The following is a 23,079-nucleotide window of genomic DNA, read 5'->3' on the forward strand; positions in this document are numbered from 1 at the left end:
ACCATAACACAAGGCCACACAACCCCTAACTTTCATCCCATTTTCCCTTCCATCAATGGTTTCCTGTTATTTCACAAGTTGTGTGTGTGTGTGTGGGTGTGTGTGTGTGTGTGTGTGTGTGTGTGTGTGTGTACACACTGAATTGAGAGAGAGAGAAAAAAAATACACATTTTATAATAACAGGTACAGTAGAAAAAGATGGTTTGAGGAGTAACATGCTGTGCAATACAACAGCAAGAAACAATAGGTTTAGTATATTAGGTATAGTGCATTAAAGCACATACCAGAGCATGAAACAACATTAGGTTTAGTATATTAGGTATAGTGTATTAAAGCACATACCAGAGCATGAAACAACATTAGGTTTAGTATATTAGGTATAGTGTATTAAAGCACATACCAGAGCATGAAACAACATTAGGTTTAGTATATTAGGTATAGTATATTAAAGCACATACAGTACCAGAGCATGAAACAACATTAGGTTTAGTATATTCTTTATTGCTATGTGCTCCCCATTACAACAAACAGCATCAGTAGTGTACACTTCAATTCAATCTAAAAAAAAGTAAAAAAAAAAACTGCAAGCAATTAGAAATGACAATTACTCTAGTCAGAGCATTAATACTTAAACGCAACGGATAGTACAGGGATACATACAGTACAATACATATCCTATACAGCATATCTGTCTGAGGCTCAGGGATTGTCAATGTAACACCTAAAATACTAGCATCCTCTTGAACTTTGAAAGCTTTGCATAATATTAGCAGCAATTCACTGTAGGCAGCAAGTCAACAACATGTATGTAAAATGAGAACAATAGAACAACAATTTGTAATGCAGGCACTGTGTATCATCAACATTGTTACATTATGCACTGTATATCATCTAAGCACACCATCTATATACTCTATTTTGCATTTTTACTCCTCTAGACTTGCCCGTTGCTGGGGGTATCTTTTCTCTAATGCTGAAATTTGGGTTCAAAGGGGACACATAGTCTACCTTCTACGTGACAGGATATCTCTGCCTGTGTTTCTGACACAACATCATTTTTTTTCACTATTTTTTAAATAGCTGTGAGACAACAGCCTTGTTGGGGTCCTACAGTATGCCTACCAGTGATAATACCCACTGATATGCAGCTCAGCAGGGAGACTAAAACTACAAAAAACAACTGGTGAAACAGCTTTCTCGGGTGATCAAATCTCAAGTACTGAGTATGTGTCCTGTGTGTAACTAAGCTCTAAAACTGCTTAAATGCTTCTAAAATATATCAACAATAACAATAACAACAACAACAAAAAAAATGCAATCGTAACTACATCGTATCATTTCTCTCTGGCTTGAACCACATCCAATTTAAATGAAGAGTAGACATTCAGGAGAAATAGGAATGTTGTCTGTTTAGGCTATTGCTCTTCACAAACCTTTTTTTGTGTGCTTTTGGCAGATGCTGTCATACATTGAACAGAATAGGAACTTCAACTCTCAATAAATACTTAAAGTTCTCTATGTACAAGAGCTATACAGTCACACACTTGGAGTGTGAACGGCTGAACGGTAACTCCCATTGAAATAGAAAAACAAAACGGTTTTCTTGTTATTGCAGTCAGATGCATTGTGGTTGTGATATAACCCTTGTTAATAATAATAAATATCCTTCTTAGACTTATTCAAAAGGAGTACAAAACCAGCGTGATGGTCTGTGAACCATGTTCCACATTCACGTCTTTTGTTAAGTCCATCTTTTGTGTTTGTGTCACGGAATGATCTAATATACTCACGTGCCACCCTGAAAGTTTTACGGTTCAAGTGTGACATTGACTGAGCACTTGATACAACTGGAAATAAGTTTCCTTTAAAAAAAAAAAAAAAAAAAAAAAAAAAATACAGTACACCAGTAGAGGGGAATGGGGAGAGTAGAGAGGCCGTGGTAACAACTGATTAGTGTGCCGGCTAGATGCTGCATGAGAGACAAAGCAATATGATATAATCCAGGCATTTCTACAGTTCACACCGACAGAACATCCAATTGAATACTGTGGAGCTTAAGGATACTGCGTGGAAGTCTGTGGTGCTCATTCAAGAGGTAATCTCTGCAGGTGCTTAAGGCCTGTTGGCTGCCTATTTGAACTGCATTCTGCATTGAACGTATAGAAAATTGATGAAAATCTAGACACGCAGACAACTTGTGCCAAACACATCCATGTGCACTTTTCCACATATGTGTGTGTGTGCGCACGTGCACGCACACGTGTGTGTGTGTTATTTAACACTGTGGGGCTTAGGTGTTCTGAATGAACTGAGGTACACATCATTCTAGAGGTACTCTCTGCAGTTAAATTAAGATCTGACTTCAAGAATGACCAATACTGTGACAGATTCAGTTGAAAATATGTTTGCAAAAAATGTCTGCATAGAGACCTGTTTTACATATGTATAAAAAGCACCAAATACGTGACTGCTTTTAGTATAAAATCCTCAGCTTAGTTTTTTTTTTCTTTAAAATAATACTGACATTTTACATATATAGTATTTACAGGAAATGTTTATAAATATCTAAATCTGTCAATAACATAGGTGAGCGCCAGTAAACACAAACGTAACTTAAGTCTCATATTCTAAACAACCAGAGCCATTTTCCTACTGAGTAAGTGAAGCCAATGTGCAAGCCCAGGATGACCAAGCAATTGGTAAACGGACACTACGGATTTATTTATTTTTGTCACGCCTGTCTCATGTTGCAGAGAAAATGGCTCATGTTTAGACCATTTCTGCGAGGAGGGGGGTTTAGTTTGGGGCACTGCGTGTGTATGGGATTGGGGTCTATGATCTGAAAGTGAACCAGCACTTTTTTCTCTCTCTTTCTCTCTCTCTCTCTCTCTCCCTCTCTTACTCTCGATCAATCCTAATCTCTTGCGAGGGCCTTGTGCAGTTAAAAACAAAAGCTGTACATCTACTCAAAAGAAAGAGTTCAGGAGAGGCTGGCCGCCCGGCTTCACCGCTGCACTTCGCTGAACGCCGGGAGCCGCCGAATGTCCGTGCTGGGGCTGTCCGACCTCCGGGCGTTGCCGTTACCGCCGCCACCGCCGCCTCTCTTCCCGGAGCCGTGCGTGTTGGGCGGGGCGGCCTGGCTCTTGCCGGCGTGAGGTGGCGTCTGCCGGGTGGCCTTGCCTCCCTCAGAGCCTCCGCCGCCGCCGCCTCTTCGCTGCGGCGGGGACGTAGGGGCCGTTCTCGGAGAGGACCGTCCGCCCGCGTTGCTCCCCCTGGAGGAGGAGGAGGTCTGACGTGGCGGCAGAGGACCGGGGAGACCGGCGAGGCCCGCGAGGCTCCCGTTGGCCGACAGCGTCTCCAGGAGCTGGGAAGCGGAGCCGAAGCGCACCTCTTCCTCCCCCTCGGACAGCAGCGGCGCCAGGGTGCCGCTCCGCTTGCTGCAGGACTCGCAGCACAGCTTGTTGTAGCCGGGGATGGAGCAGTAGCGGGCCAGGACCTCCATCTGGCAGAAGATGGACTTGTCCCCTGCACACAGCTCATCTGAACACAGGGGAAAACACAGGGAGAGGCTCAGCTTCTCTTGCTCTCGCTAAGAGAGACAGACAGATCATGTGCAGGAACAGCTGGTGGGAACAGCAGGTATTACTGGCCAAATGCCATTCCGCAGGTTTTGATAGCGCGCTATAGTCGAAGGTTGGAGCATATGGGGTGTAGTAGGGTGTTTGCCAAATCAAAATGAATCAGCTCTTGCGAATGTCAGCTATCTGCACATTTCCATTTTCATGGGCTTTTCATGTGGCTAAAAATACTTCCTGTGAAATCTCATGCCCTGCAGTACCAGCAATGGAGGGAATAATAGCGTTGGTCACACTAGTCTCACTCTGGACCGGCTTCTTCATGCTGCAACACCAACTTCCATCATTATCATCATACATGGCTTCTGTTCATGGCGGACGTGTAACTGCAACACACGACATTTCCTTTGATACTAAATGAATTATTAGCTGTTGCCAGCTGATTGTGTAACTATTTTTGTCACAGTTTAGATAAGTTGCCCCGAGTCCTCTGCCTATACATTAATTGTGTTGAACATTCTTGGCACAGTGCAGTGGAAGAGCTCCTATAGATGTAGTGTAACAAAATCCACATTGTGGATACAAAACCATAGTTTGAAAGGACAGACATGTACCTGGCCTGCTAATAATGCATGTTTGAGAATGCATTTAATTGATAAGGCAAATTAGGTGTTGGGTATCTTTATGGATAATATGCACTATAATGATAGTACTAACTAATAAAAAAAAATCCAGTCAACTCAGCCAAGAGCAACACATCCACACTGATGTGAAAAAAAAACAAGACATAACATCACATCACTTTATGTTATTTTGACATTGATTGCACAGCTATCCAGTCTAAATAATAACATTCTCTTTGTCTAACTCTGTTGAATGAAATCTGTATTTGTGGACAGCTAATGTGGACACACCCTATATAATAGACGGTTTTGAGATAAACAAAGACCTTCCTGTGGCTCCTGATCCACTTAAATGACATGCTGCCTACACAGGCCATCCCACGCTACCTTATGGGTCGCAGAGGCCTCTTAATTAATTTCCATCGTAATATTCCTTTAATGCCATCAAGCTTATGTACCATTTGTTTCCTGGCAGGGCCCCTGGGGTCTTTCTAGTTTGCTGATGAAAAACAGAAACATAATAATTAAAAAACCTATTAAAAAAAACGTGTTTTGTCCCTTTAATTCTATTTTCAGTTGGATGGGCTGGTATAGATGACATCCTTGTGTCCACAGTGCTTATCAAGAACAAATGGTATGTGGTCTTAGAGGTGTGTGTGTGTGTGTGTGTGTGTGTGTGTGTGTGTGTGTGCACCCTATGTATTTCCAATCAATACAACTCCAAATGGAAGTGTCTGCAGGACAGGAGCTCTTATTCCCATGTACTCCCGATGCTTTTGTGCCTCAGGTTCAACCATAAAAAAGAGCTTCAGACAAAAAGGATTCCATTCAATTTAATCTAGTGAGGCTAATGTGAGGTAGAGTCTAAGCACTCCAATTGATACTTAACTGTAATAGCTTTCACAAGACCAAGGTAAGGGAAGTACGGGTACGCAATACCATGCAGCAATGTGCTACTATGCTTTTATCGAGATTGGCTTGGGTCTAAACTAGAAAGCCTGCCGAAACGTTATCCATTAAATTACGTTAATGCATTTGGAGCCAGACTGTGCCACATCTTCATATTTTAAGTTTCTCACTAGAGGTCACGGTGTTTTTGCATGTATTACTCTCTGTGTACACACGCTTTTATCACACGCAACTATCATCTTCAAATTCATTCTGATGGCAGGGCAGATAAACACCTATGCCGCTCCCAGCATGTTCCCAACAGCCTTCCAGGATATTACGTTATGAAGTTCTGTGTTGGCAAAATGAAAGAAAACCTTTCACAGAAACATAGCTGACTATAGAGCTAAAAAGACAGCATGTTAACCAACTTCTAGCCAATGCCAATACGGCTATGGGGAGGTGTTTACAAGGCAGTTAGCTCGCTAGTTTTACACAAAACTCCATAGTGTTGCTTTAAGGAGAGTGTCTTTTCGGGATAGAAAATCAAGCTCAGGCGACAGACCAGTTTAATATTTAAAAGTCAGTGGCTGAGCAACAAAAATCAAAGAGCAGGATAAAAGGAAAGAACATACAGTATCCCTGATGTGTTAAAAAAAAGACCATTTGAAGCATTTTGCTGTGTCAGTTAATGCACACAGCAAAACACTTCAAATGGTCTTTTTTTTGGCAGTGAGGTATATTTCTTCATCATCACATGCAAAAAAAGAGTATAAGGAAGATACTTACTTCTCAGTACAAAAAATACTCAAACTTCCTAACTGCACTGTTTATATTGTACATTTAAAGAATTATGCAAAGAAAAATAAGTATGGCATCATACAAGTTTGAAGCACAAATTGAGTCATATGGCTTGGATGAATTATTTAAACTATTTCAATTTGTAATCCCACTGTTTGGAAAAAATATGAAATAACGGAGCAACCAAAATCTCACATCTTAATGCCACTCAGGGAAAGGGTATAAAGAACAGCCTCCAGAAAGAGATGCAAAAAAATTCTGGATCACTTTTGAGTCTTTGAAGCGCAAGGAGGACAAAATAAAACAATTGCAAACACAGTCCTGCCCGGGACATATAACAACTAAAAACCATGTGTACAAACTTTGTGTTTTGTCTTTGAACGGTTCTATATATACAGTACTGTATATTCCACCTAGACTAGTCATCATCAGAACTGCATGTCTAAGAAGAAGTAAAGGTGGACAAAAGAGTTCCATTTCAGATACCCGCTGTCTACACATGCACCATGGAGACACATCTCCAAAAGCTTCCAACAGTTACTGTACACCAGAATGCAGGTTTCCCTGTGAGTTGAGAGGGAGGTTTTCTAAATGCACTGTACATGTTGTGCAGCTGCTGTACTAGCTCAAATCAAATCAAATCAAATCAGGCTTATTGGCCATGTATACCTGCGTATACAAGGAATTTGGTCTCTGCATTTATCCCATCCGTGAATTAGTAAACACACAGTGAGGTGAACACAATAACCCGGAGCAGTGAGCTGCCTTCATACAGCGGCTCTCCAGGAGCAGAGGTTAGGTGCATTGCTCAAGGGCACTTCAGCCGTGGACTGGTCAGGGATCGAACCGGCAACCCTCCGGTTACAAGCTCGAAGCCCTAACCAGTAGGCCACGGCTGCCTGGCTACCATATTTACCATGTTTACAGAAGCTTCTTCAGCTTTGAAGTGCAGAGGAAGAAAATCACACAAAATAATAGGAGCATCTACGGTTGGATGGACAATCGAGTGTCTTACGATGTCCTGGTGATTGTGATGTTTATGTGTGGCTGTTTGTGCGACGCACCTTGACAAGGCCCTGGCCTGCACGGCCGAATCGTCTCGGGCCTCTCCCCACCGCACTGGTCACCGATGCGACATGTCACAAGTCTTCGTGATACCCCTTCCCCACAGGTCACCGAACACTGCAAGGAAAACAGACACATACAGGATGACTCAAGATTGATACAAACAAGACAAGACAACAACAACAACAACAAGGGCTTCATTATCAAGCATACTGTAGGAGGTGTGCACAGGGCAACTGTTGAAACTTTAATATTCCTCCCCCAGCCTGATTATAATGAGAAATATACTGCATCTCACTACACCAACTGTGTTAAGGGAGCATAGATCATTAAGGCACCTACAATAGAGACTGGTACATTTTCACACATTTCTTCAAAACAGTGATACACTGGCCAAGGCTAGACCAGCAGGTCATTAAAAGAAAGAACCTGTGAACCAAGTTACTAATTAGGCCTGAACAACAAACATCACCAGCTGTTGGTAGCTGCACACTGACTGAAAAACACATCAGCATGATGTGAAGCATCCTGATATTCCTCTACTGTCTTCAGCAAATCTACTGTCCTTGCTTGTCACAAATCACCTCCGTACTTTGATGTCAGTATACTCTTCAGAATGAAAAGTACACTGTAAAAAATTTACTGTAAAATTTACAGTAACTTACTGGCAACAATTGGCCAGTAAGTTACTGTGAATACCTTTTACAGTAAAGGTACTGTATTTCCATTTACAGTATTAATATATTCACTGTAAAATGAAAAACAATTAAATACTGTGATTTCAGTCGTATTTACAGTAACTTACTGGCCAATTGTTGCCAGTAAGTTACTGTGAAAACCTTTTACAGTAAAGGTGCTGTATTTCCATTTACAGTAACTTACTGGCCAATTGTTGCCAGTAAGTTACTGTGAATACCTTTTACAGTTAAGGCACTGTATTTCCATTTACAGTAACTTACTGGCCAATTGTTGCCAGTAAGTTACTGTGAAAACCTTTTACAGTAAAGGTGCTGTATTTCCATTTACGGTAACTTACTGGCCAATTGTTGCCAGTAAGTTACTGTGAATACTTTTTACAGTAAAGGTACCGCATTTTCATTTACAGTATTTTATGTATTCGCTGTAAAGTGAAAAACAATTGATTTTAAATTAAGATATTTTTTTTTTTAGTTGTATTTACAGTATTGGTTGTTTCCCTGTAGAAGCTAGGTCAGTTAAATACTGTGAATTCAATTGAACTTACATTAGCAATCATTAATAGAATAACTCATATTCCAAAATATTTCAGTTAACTGCAGACAATAAAACAATTTTAACTTTTGTTATTTATTTAAGACATTTCAAATGTATGACTGAAGTGGATGTTGACAGACAACAGTAGACATGGTTTGAACACAACCACAACCTTATCTGATTTGACACAGATAAGGGGGTTAAAAGCGCAGTGTGTGTAAGTGCAGTATGGCAACTGGCAAGTCTATGTAATGTAGTATAAGGAGTTGTGTGTGTACAGGATGCGGAGTAAAGAAACTCATCCCCAGTCTGTTTTGTGGGTGTTCCCTCAGTCTGCCACGTGGGAACAGAGACGTCTGCTTGACCTCAGTGGTTTAAACAGTCCGTGGTCAGAGCGTGAAATGTCTTTTGAAATACTTTTGGGCCGTTGTTGTACTCTTCTGGTATAGGTATCCTGCAGGGTAGGGAGAGGTGCTCTGATGGTACCTTTCGCAGTAAATGTCAAGTGTCTGAAAAAGAGAAAGAAAGCATACATTACAATTGACCCCGTTCATGAATATACAGTAATTAATGCAAACTACTCCGGTTGTGTGACAAATAAAAGCAAACACACACTAGTCAGTTGCAATAGATAGAAGTAATGCAGATGTGTACAATACACCACCATAGCAAAGTTTGGGAGTTCACTTTGATATGTCCAGTGTTTTTTTTTCGAACATTTCGAAGTGACCCTACACTTCTGAACAGAAGTATGTCTATGTGATATCATACCTAATCTCATAATTGCCTGCGGCAACTCTGCCTTCATGCGAACACCACTTTTCTGATGCCTAACATACTGTAGGCCATCTCCCATCTGACTTGCAATAGCAGCCTCTGGCTCCAGGCTGGGACTTCTGGATGGCTCCTAAAAAGAATAAACAGCAATTGCCATTTAATTTGTTAATAAACAGCAATTGCCATACAAAACAAATCATAGCTTTAAAAAATAAGCAAGGCAATCAGATGTAGAAATAGAAATGATAATTACCTTGCCATGAGGCACCCTTGCCACCCTTGTCACCATCTATGTTACTTCTTGATATCAGTTTATTTATGAACATAAATAAAACACAAACACTTACACCATGTTGAGGGCAGCAGCCATGGCTAACAGACATCATCAGGGTAGTGCCATCAGGTAGTGCCATCAGGGTAGACCGACTTCGCCCTGGACAGTTGTTGACAGTTGAGCCCACAAAGTCATAACAGACACATGAAAGGAGGGGATAAACTAAACAGTTACAGACACAAATACAGTACATGCACACATATTAAATGCTATATGCGTGTGTCTCTATTTGGTGAGTGAACTCACTTGCAGGCTTGGAACTTCTTCCTCATGGAAGTGACACACATTTGGAACATTCCAAAATGCACACAGCCTAAGTGTCTCTGACACAGCGTTCTCAGGGCAGCAGTCCTCACACCACCTACTAACAGAGGGAACAGCAAGAGGCTTACATTAATTAATACATTGCAAAACACACAGAACATGAAAAGACCATCACTGAAGCACTACTACACTCACATGCATCTTAAATAAACACATGCCTCAATGTAAGTCACCAAACATTGGGCAAATAAAGGCTATAAAATGAATACCATTTAGCCAAACACTACCCTTCACAAACTAAAGATCCCTTTACTTATCGGCATGATATTTCTAGTAATTGAAATTCCCCAAATGCTCCCCTTTCACATCCACTATATGATGGATCTATGAGCATGACTGCAAAACTACAGTTCCTAAATTAGGGGTGAGATAACTTACACATCAGCCTACTTCATTAATTTGTTTTAATGGTCCTCTTTCCAGTTATAGCAACACTACATATTATGCATCAACACACTACATGTATTAAGTTTAACGTTAACTACCCATGCCCCATGGAGTTCGCAAAGTAATGTTACTAACTAGCTGCTAACGTTAACAACTTTCACCTGTGTCTGTCTGCTAGCTAACTTCAGCCTTCAGCCTGCATGGTAACTTTATCCACTTTAAGCTAAGCTACTTGCGTCTGATATTTCATTCAAACTAAAACTCTACATTCATAACAACATATCAGACTGAATTATTGCTAGATATGATATTGACTATCATTCGAAAAATCCCACATGACATGATGGTTAAGTTAGTTACTGGAAAAGTTAACATTAACAGCTAACATCGCTAACGCTAGCGACGTTAGCTCGCTAGTTCTAGCTATCGATATGTGCTATGCTGATTCTAACATGACAATAATGGCTTTGGTTAACATTTCATTGTGAAAACAATACATTTCTAATAAATTCCCGTTTTCAATTGGCATACAAAAGTACTGTAATTCTTACCTTGAATATGATGTTTGTAGGCTACAGAGTTGAAGATTGCAGTCAGATTCATAATTGAAAAGTGACGGTTGATGGTTGAAGTGAAGTCACTCTGGCTGGAGTTGAAAAGTCAGGGGTGGGGGATGGGAATTACTGCGTGTGCGCATGCGCTTATCAAGAGGCGATAAGCAGCCGTTAAAAACAATCGTGGAAAATTATTAGGCTGAAATGTGTTATGCTTGCTCAATAGTGTGATCAAAGCCTTAATTCTTGACATCAAATTGACTTTCTCAACCGTCTCTGGTATGTCATTATGAGTTAAAAGAAAGATAAGATTAAAAAAGGGAAAACACAGTAGGCTAGTTTACTTAACTATTTACAGTAGCCAGGCTACTAGTGGCTATATTGTGATTTGTTTACAGTAGTGTTTTGGCTACTGTAATTTCTATGGTAACACTTACTACTGTAATTGTAGTTTACAGTAGAGGTACCGCATTTCCATTTACAGTATTTTATGTATTCACTGTGAAATGAAAACCAATTAAATACTGTGATTTCAGTAGTTTTACAGTAACTTACTGCCCAATTGTTGCCAGCAAGTTACTGTGAATACTTTTTACAGTAAAGGTACCGCATTTCCATTTACAGTATTTTATGCATTCACTGTAAAATGAAAACCAATTAAGTACTGTGATTTCAGTAGTGTTTACAGTAACTTACTGGCCAATTGTTGAAAAGAAAAAATACAGTAGTTTACTTTACTATTTACAGTACTATAGTGGCTATACTGTGTTTGTTTTACAGTAGTGCTTTGACTACTGTAATGTCTACAGTAACACTTGGACTACTGTAATTGTAGGGGCGTTACTGTAAATTTTACAACATTCTACTGTAAAAAGCATATACAGTAGTGCTACTGTGAAATTTCCTGTAAATAACTGTGAATTTCACAGCCATTTTTTACAGTGTAGGCAAACCTACTCACATAAACATATATCAGTCAAGGCACATACACAAGCACCAAAACGCCTTTTAAATCTTATAAGACATTGAGATCGCCAGGACATGAAAAAGATAATACACAAAACAACAGATGTGTTTAAGAAATAAAACCAGAATCTGTGAAGACTGCACCCAAAACAACCAACTGCCGAGAATAGACTATAATCAAATTGTCAACTGTTGTGTGCACCTCAATAATTGAATCTCAGACCTAACAGCTTGTGCTGTACAAGAGGGAATATTCTGTGTTAATGTGACAGCTCAATTATTTTATTGAATAGTTATTACACAGAAACAGATGCACACCATGCTCTCAACGTATTATATCTTGTCGCATTGTATAATAGTCACCTGATCCAACAACTCCATAAGACTCAGCAAGCGCTAGAAAACCCTGATGGGTTCCTATTAAATACCAATACATACATCTGCACTCAGGGGTCCATTCCTATAGTGACCAGCTGTAATGTAATAACATAAGCTTCTGTCAAAATCTTTTGAATGTGTGCAAACACTGCTGCAGATTTATGAAATCTCAGGAAATCCCCATGCACAGGTGCTGGTTGTTGGAAGCAGGGACATGTGAATGAATATCAAGCCTGACCACCGCACACACTGCATGTACTGATATTTTTATGCATCTTCAGGTCTGCTCCACACACCACAATCCCATGAATAAGTGACCCCTTGCCATCATCACATGACTCACTGACCCCTTGCCATCGTCACATGAATCAGTGAGCCCTTGCCAGATTGAGAGCAAGTTTTCGGCACTCAATCCCGAGGATTGAGTTGAATCAACAGTACATTTTGGCGCGGGCCCCGTTCTCTCTGCTCGTGGATGGTGGTGGGGGGTTGTCTGCGGATGGGTGGCGCCGCCTGTGGGCGGACTCTGACTGGCCATGCTCGGCCATGCTGCTCTGACGCGCGGTTCAGAGGTGGTGTGTGGGTTCGCCTGGGGGGGGGGGGGGGCATTGGGGGGGGCATTGTGGGTGGGTGGATGTTGCGTGCGTGGTGGGTGGGTGGATGTTTGCATGCGTGGTGGACGATGTGCGGGATTCTCTCTTCGGGTTTAACTGGGTAACCTATTCCTACACACCTGTCCCCACAAAAGAGGTGTGTAAAAGCGTTTTGTAAACCCTCTATAGTATAACCATTTATATCACCATTGATATACTTATTAATACTCAATATGACTTACAGTAATACTAACACACTCTATTTCTCTTCCCTTTCCCCTATACCTCACCTGTGAGGTAAACCATTACCAGCCATCAACCATCTCTGTGCCTGTCCCTCATCACACCTGAAGTCACATCCCTCTGACAGCCCTACCATCGCCATTGCCTTCGCCATCCCTATGACTGCCCTACCATCGTCTGCTGTGGTTCCCTGCCCGAATCTTTGGCCCACGCATCCCAGCGACCCATCACTTTCCGAAATAGCTAATGGATTACTAATGGACAATTTATTCCCTACACTGGACTATTTGAACTTTCATTGTCATTGTAACTTTCAAACTACAAATGACTGTACTGTAACTGACCCAAGGCAGATGGGTTGGGCCCTTGAGTCGTGGATCTGTCTGAGGTTTCTTCCTATATGTATCTCCAATTCTAGGGAGTTTTTCCTTACCCCTGTTACTCATGGGCTCTCTTTGAATGTCTAACACTCTGTAAAGCGCCTTGAGACATGTGTAATGTATTGGCGCTCTATAAGCGACATTAAATTGAAAATTTTCTCTCAAGTTAAAGTTGAATGAAGTGGGTATCTCTCCTGTTCTAGTTAACATAACGCAGTTCTGTGGTCCATGTCAAAACATTAGTCACCAGTACCAATCTCGGTTCAACTATTGATGAGCCCTGGTCCTTCTGTGGATTCATTATTAAATGTTATTATTTACTATAGCTTTAAATGGCTATTAAAGCTAATGTTGACTGATATTTAGCAGATACTTTTATCCAAAGTGACCCAGACTAGCAACAGTGGGAATCGAACCCTGGTCGACCCACTGTCAATTCAATTCAATTCAATTAAAAAAACTTTATTCATCCCCAAGGGGCAATTAAGAAGCACGCTGAGCAGTCCAGATCACAATAAACAGCCAACACACACACACACACACACACACACACACACACAAAATAAATAAATAATAAATAATGCAACTTTAAAGTGCAGTGCATTCATGTCCTTCAGGCCAAGGTCGGTCAGTGACGTGACCGCTGCTGCTCCCCCCTGCGGTGGCTTTACCTCGGACCAGGGTCCTGTCCTCCACGGGGCCACACAGGGCACTCTGTTGCAGGGCCGGCGGCTCTCCGGCTTCTCCCCGCTGCAGTACTTGCTGTGGACGGAGCGGTTGGTGCCCTCGTGGAGGAACTGCACACAGCGGACCGTGCGGATCTGGTAGCCCAGGCTGCCGCAGGTTTTGGTGCAGTGCTCCCAGTCCTCCGCAATCCATCTGCAGCGAGAAAGAAGAGACAGAAATGGAAAACAAAAGGACAATGATGACTAAAGTCACGCCAGAGCTCTGAGCTACACACAGAATACAAGAATATGGGATCTCTTCCAATCTTATCAAGGGACTTTTACACTATTTCCAATTTCCAGAAAAGTTTTAGAGGCCCGGGAAGCTGGGCATATTTTTCTGTGCTGTTCCAATTCCGAGCGACCCAAAGGCGGAATGGAACATGAGGCAGATCAATAGACCCGCATTCTTCTCTCGTTTCTACCAATGCAGGCTGGGTTTTTTTTTGTAAAGCTTTATCGTCTGTCTGAATCTGTTCACATTGCCAAAAAATAATGTTGGCCATGAAGCCATTCAACAAGGAGGCATCTTCTTCACCAGCTCACCGCTGATGCTTTCCCTGAATCCCTGCTTTCTATTTGCTTTTATCTGTCTTTTATCTGAGAATACAAAATACAGATAAAATGATTTTTCACTCCTCTCAAAAATGTCGTGTTGGAGCCCTACAGTGCCAAGCTGAATGGGCATTCAGTCATACATTCCAAATGAATAGAGCTAGAACCCTCAGTTCCGCTGTCCATTCTATTTAGAAACAATCTGAAGAGCAGAGCATTGAGAACTCCACCTGACCTACAGTAAGCATCTGGTCTGACCCCAGGACAGAGCCAGGATGCTTATATGAGCTGAACAACAGCAATATGTTACTAACTGAGCACACATTGCTCACAGTCACTGAATAAACGAGAATGTTTGATTCCTGTCACTGTGACAGTGGCCCTGCAGAAAGCTCAGCGCTGTTTGCCATGCTGGGTGAATAATTGGTTAAATCAACCACATGGTGGGCCTCCAGAGATTATTATTGTGTGTGTGTGCGTGGCCAAAGTCGGTGTATGCCTACAATAGCAAGCACAAATACATCGATCACAGCAGGATGCTTAGCATGAAGCCTTCCGAGTATGACAGATGGTTCTGAGGCTTCCTATTTCCACAGACATCTTTCAAGGAACTGTAACATGGATTTTTCTTTACAGTGAGGCGGCTCATGGAGGGTTCACGATTCATTCACTTCCTTTAAAAACACCTTAGCACATCATGAAGCAGTTCATTCAAGAGTTCGACCAGTTCCAACTGATGTGGTTAGCTCCATCACGTTCTCTAGCAGGCTCTTTGATTCATGAAAATGTTTCATAGTATCCAGCCACAACAACAGTTACACTCTTTATGGTGCCTTTTAGAATGTTAAAATCTTAAAAAGGAAAAAAGAAAACTTCACACTGAAGGACGCATGCATATGCTCACAACCACACACAAACAGAAAAAAAAATTAGAACATCAAAACCACAAATTAGTGAATGTGGATTATGTATGAGATGTTTACTAAGTTGCTCGCTAGCCCAATATTCTGTTATCACCTCTGAGAAAACTGACGTGCTGAAAGACTAATCCTAAATGACTCATCCACCCAGCAGAGAAGGCTTGTGTGTCTAGGCGCACACAATGTTAAGGGAAGTGCTTTTTCATGTGGTGGAAAAAGTGCAGTTAATCTGTTCAGCTGCACATTGGAAAGTCATCTATGGCTCTACTTTTCTCTTGACTTTTGAGGAAAGTGAGTAAATGAGAGAGAGAGAGAGAGAGAGAGAGAGAGAGAGAGAGAGACGACAGCGAGAAAGCTAGTGTCATATGTAATCATTAAAGTGAAATAATGGCATCGTTTGTGATATGATGGAATGTATTCGAGAGACAGCCTGTACTCACTGAGGCTGTGTGCAGTCTTGAAGGTTACACATCCTCCTGATTGGCTTGGGCTTCTTGCTGACATCACAATAGCTGCGGTGAACCATCTTGTTATCCCCTTTTTTCCGGCAGCCATACTTGGTATATTGGAAACCTGTAACAAGCACACAAACAAAGCATTTTGTTTTCTTTGAGTGATGTCTTAGATACAGCATGCACATCAACGGCAAAACGGCCAACTTTTGGATTTGAACTGTTCATCTGAAATAATGTAACAGCTTTGGTCAACAGTTGGATGATCTAATTAACTTTTAATCTGAATGACCAGTTAAACGGACAACTGTTGGAAGATGTAATGTGCTGTAATGTGTTGCATTTGAGGGAACGGCGAGATGGCCAGCTAGATGGCAGTGAATGAAGAGTAGCACACCTCCTGCGCAGGGTCTTGAGCATTGGGACCAGCTCTTTAGGGCCCACTCGTACGTGTCCTCCTGAATGACATTGTTGTTGTTGACTGGCACCGAGTCCTCATGAATAATGTACTTGTACATCAGCGTAGATCGGGTCTCATTGTCCTTGGGGATAATCTAACACAAATAAGGTAACAAACCGCACAGCCTTTAATCAAGGAAAATATATTCATGCACGTGGATGAAGTGTTTTTTTTTCCCTTTTTTTGCTTAAGCAGGTTTGTGTAATCTCCTTTGTAAATCCAGAACCCTATAGACAGAGTTGTGACCACTCCATTCATGCCAAATGTTCCTTTTTTTATACAAATATGGCAACTCATGGTAGCCTAAAACAGTTCTCGGAAGTTAAAAATTAATATTAGCTACCAACATTAATCCGCTTTAACCCTCTCTGGCGCTACAGCTACAGCAGTATGGACCATCAAACAAGGCAAACAAATGAACAACAATACGTTTCTTCCAGTAAACAACTAGCATTTAAAAACAACTAGCAGTGTGAAAAGACATTTCTTTAAATAATCTCAATTGCTATTTCTCCATAATACTTCAGCAGGTCCATTGATGGAGTATGTTTTAACGCCATTTACATCAACCTATTTTAGCTCCTTCCAGTCTAACATCCACACTACACCAGGTCCAAGTGTACGTTTTAGAACACTGGTCTGATGTTTTTTTGTTGTTGTTTAAAAAAAAAAAAAAAAAAAATTAACACATGTGTCTCTATCACATCTGGTGTAGCCAATTCCACTGATTATAGTGGAAGCTAAAGAATATTGCACCAAATGCTCCACTTCAGTTACAGTATGTGCCCAGGCTAGCCTCCCTGCAACAGTGAAACTTGTGTATTACTGTGCTTGGACAATAGGCAGGAAGGCTGCTGTGCTTATTTACCCCCCTATGTGAGCCTTTCATTTCATGCCTCAATTGTAATCCAGTCAAAGCTGTGTTCAAGGCCAAATGAGACATAAAAAAAAGATCCATCTATATGTTTATAATGTATATATTGTACTATAGCACATGGTGTATAAGAATCCAGATACACAGCGTTGTGTCTATTCAAATTAGGCTGCTCAGAGCAGTGCTAAATATTTTGCCACATATCAGTGCCATGACATGCATTTAGTATTTTAAATTATTATGTGAGTGTGTGTGAGCATTGTTTTAGAGGCTGCACAAGCAAATTTCATTGTATGGTACTAGTCTACTGCACAATGACAATTAAAGTCTTTTCTATTCTATTCTATTATTTAAGCAATAAGCCCCGAGAGGCCGTGGTTTACACTGAATTTAGAACAGCTGAGGGACGTTTCTACGTTTCTGGATTCTATTCTATTTTCTCAAATCCTGTGTTAGTGAAATGAAGGACAAAATACTAATCAGGATATATGCACATGTCCCCCTCTGTTAATGTGTCTGGCGAGATGTCAACGGGTTTTGTTTAGTCTTCCTTCATTTAGCATATGGAGCACACTTTGAAATGCAAGAGCATCTCATACTATGGAAACTAACAGTCAGCCTTCATCCATTTTTCAGCCATTTGTTTTCTGTGTTTTTCGCTTCATTTCATGTCTAAAATCATCTGCCTGGTAGTCAGAGTCATTTCACGGAAGAGTCCAATGTCTAAATGAGCAAATTACAGACTATTTTCTTCCTACTCTTCTACCAGTTTCCAGTGTTAATGGCAGCTTCATACTCTATCCTGAGATAACAACAGAAACAGAAGGGCTCCTCTGGTCGTTGGCATGATACAGTATATTCTGGACAATAGGTATAAAGGACATCATTTACTTTCAGGAAATAGATAGATAGATAGATAGATAATTTATTGATCCCCAAGGGGAAATTCAAGGTCCCAGCAGCTTAAGACACCACACACAACATACAATACAATTTAAAACAACACAAGCTACTTAGGATTGCTGCCTCTCTCGTCGGTGCCGGAACCGAATCGAAGCTAAGTGGTAGGTGCTAACAGTTGTTGCTTAGCAACTCTTTCTTCTGGAACATTGGAATAATGCCCCTTTTACACCTAATTGAGATCATCTTCAAAGCCTAATTAAAAAAGTTGTTACCAGGACGACCACGGCATCATGTAGAGGCCCCTCAGTGTGCAGCGTCTCCACGTCCTCCTCGATGAGGTAGTTCCATTCCACGCCGAGGTCAATGAACGTCCGTGACCTTGCCTCCTCGCCTTTAGCGTTGAGGATGTAGTGTCCCGTGGCTTGGTTCTTGATGGCTGAAAGCAATCATGTTAGGGACCTTCATTTTATGAATGCTCAAGAGGAGAGTGCTAAAATCATTATGATTATTTTCTATGCGTGGAGCATGCATTAACTCTGTGGCCTACAGCTCAGAGTGGTTCAGTATCTACTGTAATTGCCAAGGTTTCAGAAAATCTAAGCGACGTCGCTTTCATCCTTCTGCCTGCTTGAGACGATATAAAACAGAGAATGATCTTTTGATGAAAGGGGGACTATAATTATGCCAAAGAAGAAGCACAAGGACATTCTGACATGTGCAATGTTCCCAGACTCTGATGAATGGCGACAGGTGTGTGTGTGTGTGTGTGTGCATGTATGCACCCGCGGAGAGCATGGCAGCGACCGGTTGAGCATTTGACTGTATGCCGCTGGCAGTTGCCAGTTCAAATGTGTCAGCATGTCAAGCACTTCACCATGACTGCTCATCACCTCGTCTCCAGTGATGGTGAGACATGATAATGAATGCACGGCGCCCACCCTCTACAGAACTCTACAGAACTACACTAGCAGCGACAGCAACGGGGAAGCAGAACAGCACATGTCACATATTATGTATCCAGTGCCAAACTGTGCTGGTGTTTACGAGTTGAGTTCACATGAAATACTTCCAGCAGACATGGTATGGTCTCTCACATGCAGCAAGTAAAGGAAAAGTCAGCTGCAACCAGATTTTGCTCCCTATCATTTAATAATATGATACAATTCTGTGATGTTTCGGGCCTATCAACCCTTCCTCAGACATACCATACTGTATACTGTACTGTGTGCAGAGACACCCATCCAGTACATACACACGGTGGGCTCATGACCCCACTTGATTGAAGGTGTTTAACTATGAGCTATTTGAAGGTTCACAACCATGATTGGGAGCAGACTGCCACAGACTTTTATCTTAGCTTTCACTTGCTACTTTGCTTCTAGTCCTGCTCCCATTTTTAAATCAGGATGAGCGTGCTTTGAGTGCACTCTCATGGTCTCTCAGGTATGACATGTTTATTCGGTGACCAATGATCCTGTGACTTGATTTGAATAGAATCCTGATTACTATATAAATGCACAGAGTGTGATATTTATATTCAAGCCTCATTAACCATATCCAACCAAATCTGACTCGAAAGTGTACTCACCAGAGAAGGTTCTCAATGGATATTTACAATACCTGACCTATATGAAGACACTATAAGATATACCTCAACATTAATGAGACTACCTAATTACCATCAGTTATAGTGAAAAAAGTATGTGCACATCCCAGGTCAAGGTGCTTTTCCATTTTTTACTACCTAATTACCATCCTAATTACCATATTTACATAAACCGCCCACTCTCAATCAGCTGTATAATCTGAGAGGCTGCAAACCTTCACAGCATGGCATTTAGACTATGTGCTACCAGGGTGAGAGTTGATAGGAATACTGTTACTGTAATTAGTATTGTATTGTGTGATTTAACCACAAAACCCACTAATTGACTCTATAAAGGTCCCTAAGAATATGGAAGTAGAGAATAGGAGTTCTTGATAAATTCATTGCAATTTCAAATTATGTCTGTGACGGGGATGTCGGGCCATAATTTTGGCATGGGCAGATATTGATCCGTGAAATGTTGATATGCTGATTTTTGTGTTTAATCAACCAATAGTATAGGATACTAAACCACTAGCCTGGCACGCCCTCCCAGTGACGCAACGCCTTCAGGCTTTTGCTGCTGGTCTGGTCAACTGCTCATTGAGAAGGATTTCTGAGTTCCCGAAATCTGCGGAACTGCCCCCTTTGGTCGAGAACCAATCAACTTTGAGCAGCTCCAACGGCTCTGGGTAGAGGCGTGTTCAAGGCAGCGGAAAGAGTGTTGTTATTGGTTTAAACTCGGCAATCCGCTTTCTGACATCTACCAGTAGCAAATCGAGGCACTTAAAGGAGGCGGGTCAACCAGCGCTGTCAAGAAACCGTGTTAGCACAGGCTGTTGGTCAGACTAAAGTCTCGCAGAGCCTTTGAAAGTCGATGGTAATCAGGCTACTAAACCACAATAACAATGTAAAAAAAAAAAAACCTTACCAGCTCGAAAACTCAAGAAGAATTATATAGTGCATTCTAGCAAAATACTGTGATGACTGAACAGATCCTAAAGCACCCACAGAGTGCCTTTACATGTCATTATGTAAATGCATTGAAATTCAAAGCTGAATGTTCTGTACATACAGTAGGAGAAACAGTGGCCAGGGAATAATTGAGACAATGTAATGTCCATAGTGTATGCATGAGCATGGCGTCCGTCATAGAGCTTTGTCACTTACCAAGAATTTGAGGGGAGGCCTCATGTTCTTGAATGACCACATGTCTAGCCCCAGGAGGGATGAGAAACATCTTAAGGTAGCCTTTATTTGCGCATGTGTGTGGTGGCAGTAGAAGCAGAGAGGGTTTGGGAGAGATAACAGAAGCAGTTAGTGAGCAGGAACAAGTATGTTTGCTTTTTTTTGTTTGCTTTGCAGACGTGGACATCCTCCTCTAATCGAAAAGGCTTTACGCTTTGCTCTAACTAACAACAAGCTCAGGAGATGAAAAGGGAGAGATCTATGTTATCGGCTCCTCGAGACCAGCGGCACACAAGCCTACAGGAGGAGAGAAATTCAGGTGAAAGACAACATGACAGGCTTGCCAGCGTCTTGAAATCACTCCAGGATCCATCAAACGTGAACGTTGAGTCACGGTGAAATTACATTCAACTTCAAATTCGACAAACATGTGAATTTATGCTGCGTTTTTCGCCAAATGATTATACATGATAAATTGTCTTTGGAGTGATTAAAAGCAGGATGGCAGAACCCTCAGAGTGTTTAAGAAAAATAAAAAAAAAATAACTCAGAGCATTGCGGCAGAGTGATACTAGAGCTGCAAAGCTGCCTCCTTTCCCTCTACTTTGGATGTCCACTGGTCTGCAAACCCCATACAGACTCACCAAGCACATTCCTAGAATCCTCGGTCTCGTTCAGGAACACGTGGCGTGCTCCTTTCGGCAACGAGAAAGCTCCTCTCGTCTTCCCTTCAGATAGAGAAATTCCTTCATTATACTTTCTTGTTTTGCAGTGCTCTCTTTTGACTGGCTTTGTGAAGACAGACTTTATTGAGCTGTCAATAGATTCGAAAGTGTCCTTTTCAAAAGTCAGCGTGTGGGGGTGGAGGTTTGGGGAGCAGTCAATGTGTGTAAATGTCTGCCGGGTAAGGGATGTCAGCTGTCAGTTTCAGTTGTGCTAAAGCTGGAGTCCTGCCGAGTAAATTTGGGCTGCTGTAAGCCTCAGTGTTCTAATGTGCGATCTTTTCAGCCATTCTCTGAGACGGCCAGAGCTCTTTAGTACATTGTCAGCTAAGGTCGCGCAGAATCGACTTTCACAGTCACTTATGTGTATGTGTGTGTGTGTGTTTGTGTGTGTATGTGTGTGTGTATGTGTGTCTGTGTGTGAGTGTGTGTGTGTGTGTGTGTGTGTGTGTGTGTGTGTGTGTGTGTGTGTGTGTGTGTGTGTGTGTGTTTGAGGGTTTGTGTGTGTGTGTGTGTGTTTCAGAAAGAGAGGGACAGAGAGGGAGAGAGAAAGAGAGAGAGAGAGAGAGAGAGAGAGAGAGAGAGAGAGAGAGAGAGAGAGGAGAGAGAGAGAGAATCCTCTATTTGTCTGGGGAACCAATTTATCGACTTTCAAAGAAAACTACCAAGTAGTATTTGTGAGTGAAGTAAGTGTCTTTGGATTCTAAGTATCAGGGATACTTTTGAACCTTGGTTGTGTGCATGCTTGAGTGAGATTGTCATACTCTAACAGTCGGTGAAAAAAGAGCATTACAAAACAAGGGGAGAAGAGAAGAGATTAGAGAACACCGGATACTTGCATATTGCGTTCTCCAACAAAGGGATTTCTTTTTGGCATCTCTTGCTTAACTGTTTTCCTGTTAAGAGAGTGAGTGGTGGGGATTAACAAAATGGGACAGTTAGAGATGGAGCTTGTTTTGTTTTCATGCCATGAGTCAGTCATTTACAAATGCACACACACACACACACACACACACACACACACACACACACATACTGTACAGTACACACAAACGCACACACACGCACACACACACACACACAGAGTGAGAGACACAGACGCTCACAATCACTCATGATGGTGTTAATGAAATCCTGACAAACTGCCAAAAAAGAAATCACCTCACACTTTGCGCTTAAGAAAAACATTCAAGATGACAGCACAGAAACATTCTGAGGACATAAAAACAATCATATTGGCAGGATAGTGCAACCAAACAAACAAATAAACAAACACACAAACAAAAACATCTTTCACTGAAGCATTGATCCTGCCATCTGTGTGTGTGCGCGCATTGGAGTGCCCAAATCATTCTCCAAAGACTCATAAGGGAGCCAAAATTGGCAAAGGAAGAAACTACAGTGCACAGGCACAGCACTGGCCTACAGATACTGAAGGCATTCACAATCACTCCTAATTCCGTACCACAAAATAAAGCAATTAAATACATTTTATAAATAAATATGTACTGCTTTCAGAGGTCTGCTAATTAGAAGCGGACATCATTGTAACTCGTTGCGAGCCTGACACAGAT

At 41.6% G+C, this 23,079-nt stretch overlaps 1 protein-coding gene and 1 long non-coding RNA gene across 3 annotated transcripts in view; both read right to left on the reverse strand.

The window, feature by feature from the left end:
- Positions 1-480: 480 nt before the first annotated feature.
- adamts3 (ADAM metallopeptidase with thrombospondin type 1 motif, 3) overlaps positions 481-23,079 on the reverse strand; it is a 73,467-nt gene continuing 50,868 nt past the window's right edge. Inside the window, exons 16-22 of the mRNA XM_062543289.1 lie at positions 20,766-20,846; positions 18,283-18,446; positions 16,171-16,327; positions 15,762-15,894; positions 13,793-14,000; positions 6,952-7,069; positions 481-3,540 (exon numbers count right to left, since the gene is read on the reverse strand). Coding sequence (XP_062399273.1) covers positions 3,005-3,540; positions 6,952-7,069; positions 13,793-14,000; positions 15,762-15,894; positions 16,171-16,327; positions 18,283-18,446; positions 20,766-20,846 — 1,397 coding nt within the window. The 3' untranslated portion in view covers positions 481-3,004. The remainder of the gene's footprint in view (positions 3,541-6,951; positions 7,070-13,792; positions 14,001-15,761; positions 15,895-16,170; positions 16,328-18,282; positions 18,447-20,765; positions 20,847-23,079) is intronic.
- Positions 8,260-9,565, reverse strand: LOC134089608 (uncharacterized). Of its 2 annotated transcripts, XR_009940087.1 has the most exons (4): positions 9,543-9,565; positions 9,310-9,395; positions 8,957-9,092; positions 8,260-8,694 (listed from the first exon to the last, which is right to left on the reverse strand). It is a non-coding gene; the product is annotated as an uncharacterized LOC134089608 (long non-coding RNA). The 2 variants fall into 2 exon arrangements; XR_009940086.1 differs by lacking the exon at positions 9,543-9,565 and having other exon boundaries at positions 9,310-9,536.

Source organism: Sardina pilchardus, chromosome 8, assembly GCF_963854185.1.
Source record: "Sardina pilchardus chromosome 8, fSarPil1.1, whole genome shotgun sequence".
In the NCBI taxonomy this organism is placed as follows: domain Eukaryota; kingdom Metazoa; phylum Chordata; class Actinopteri; order Clupeiformes; family Clupeidae; genus Sardina; species Sardina pilchardus.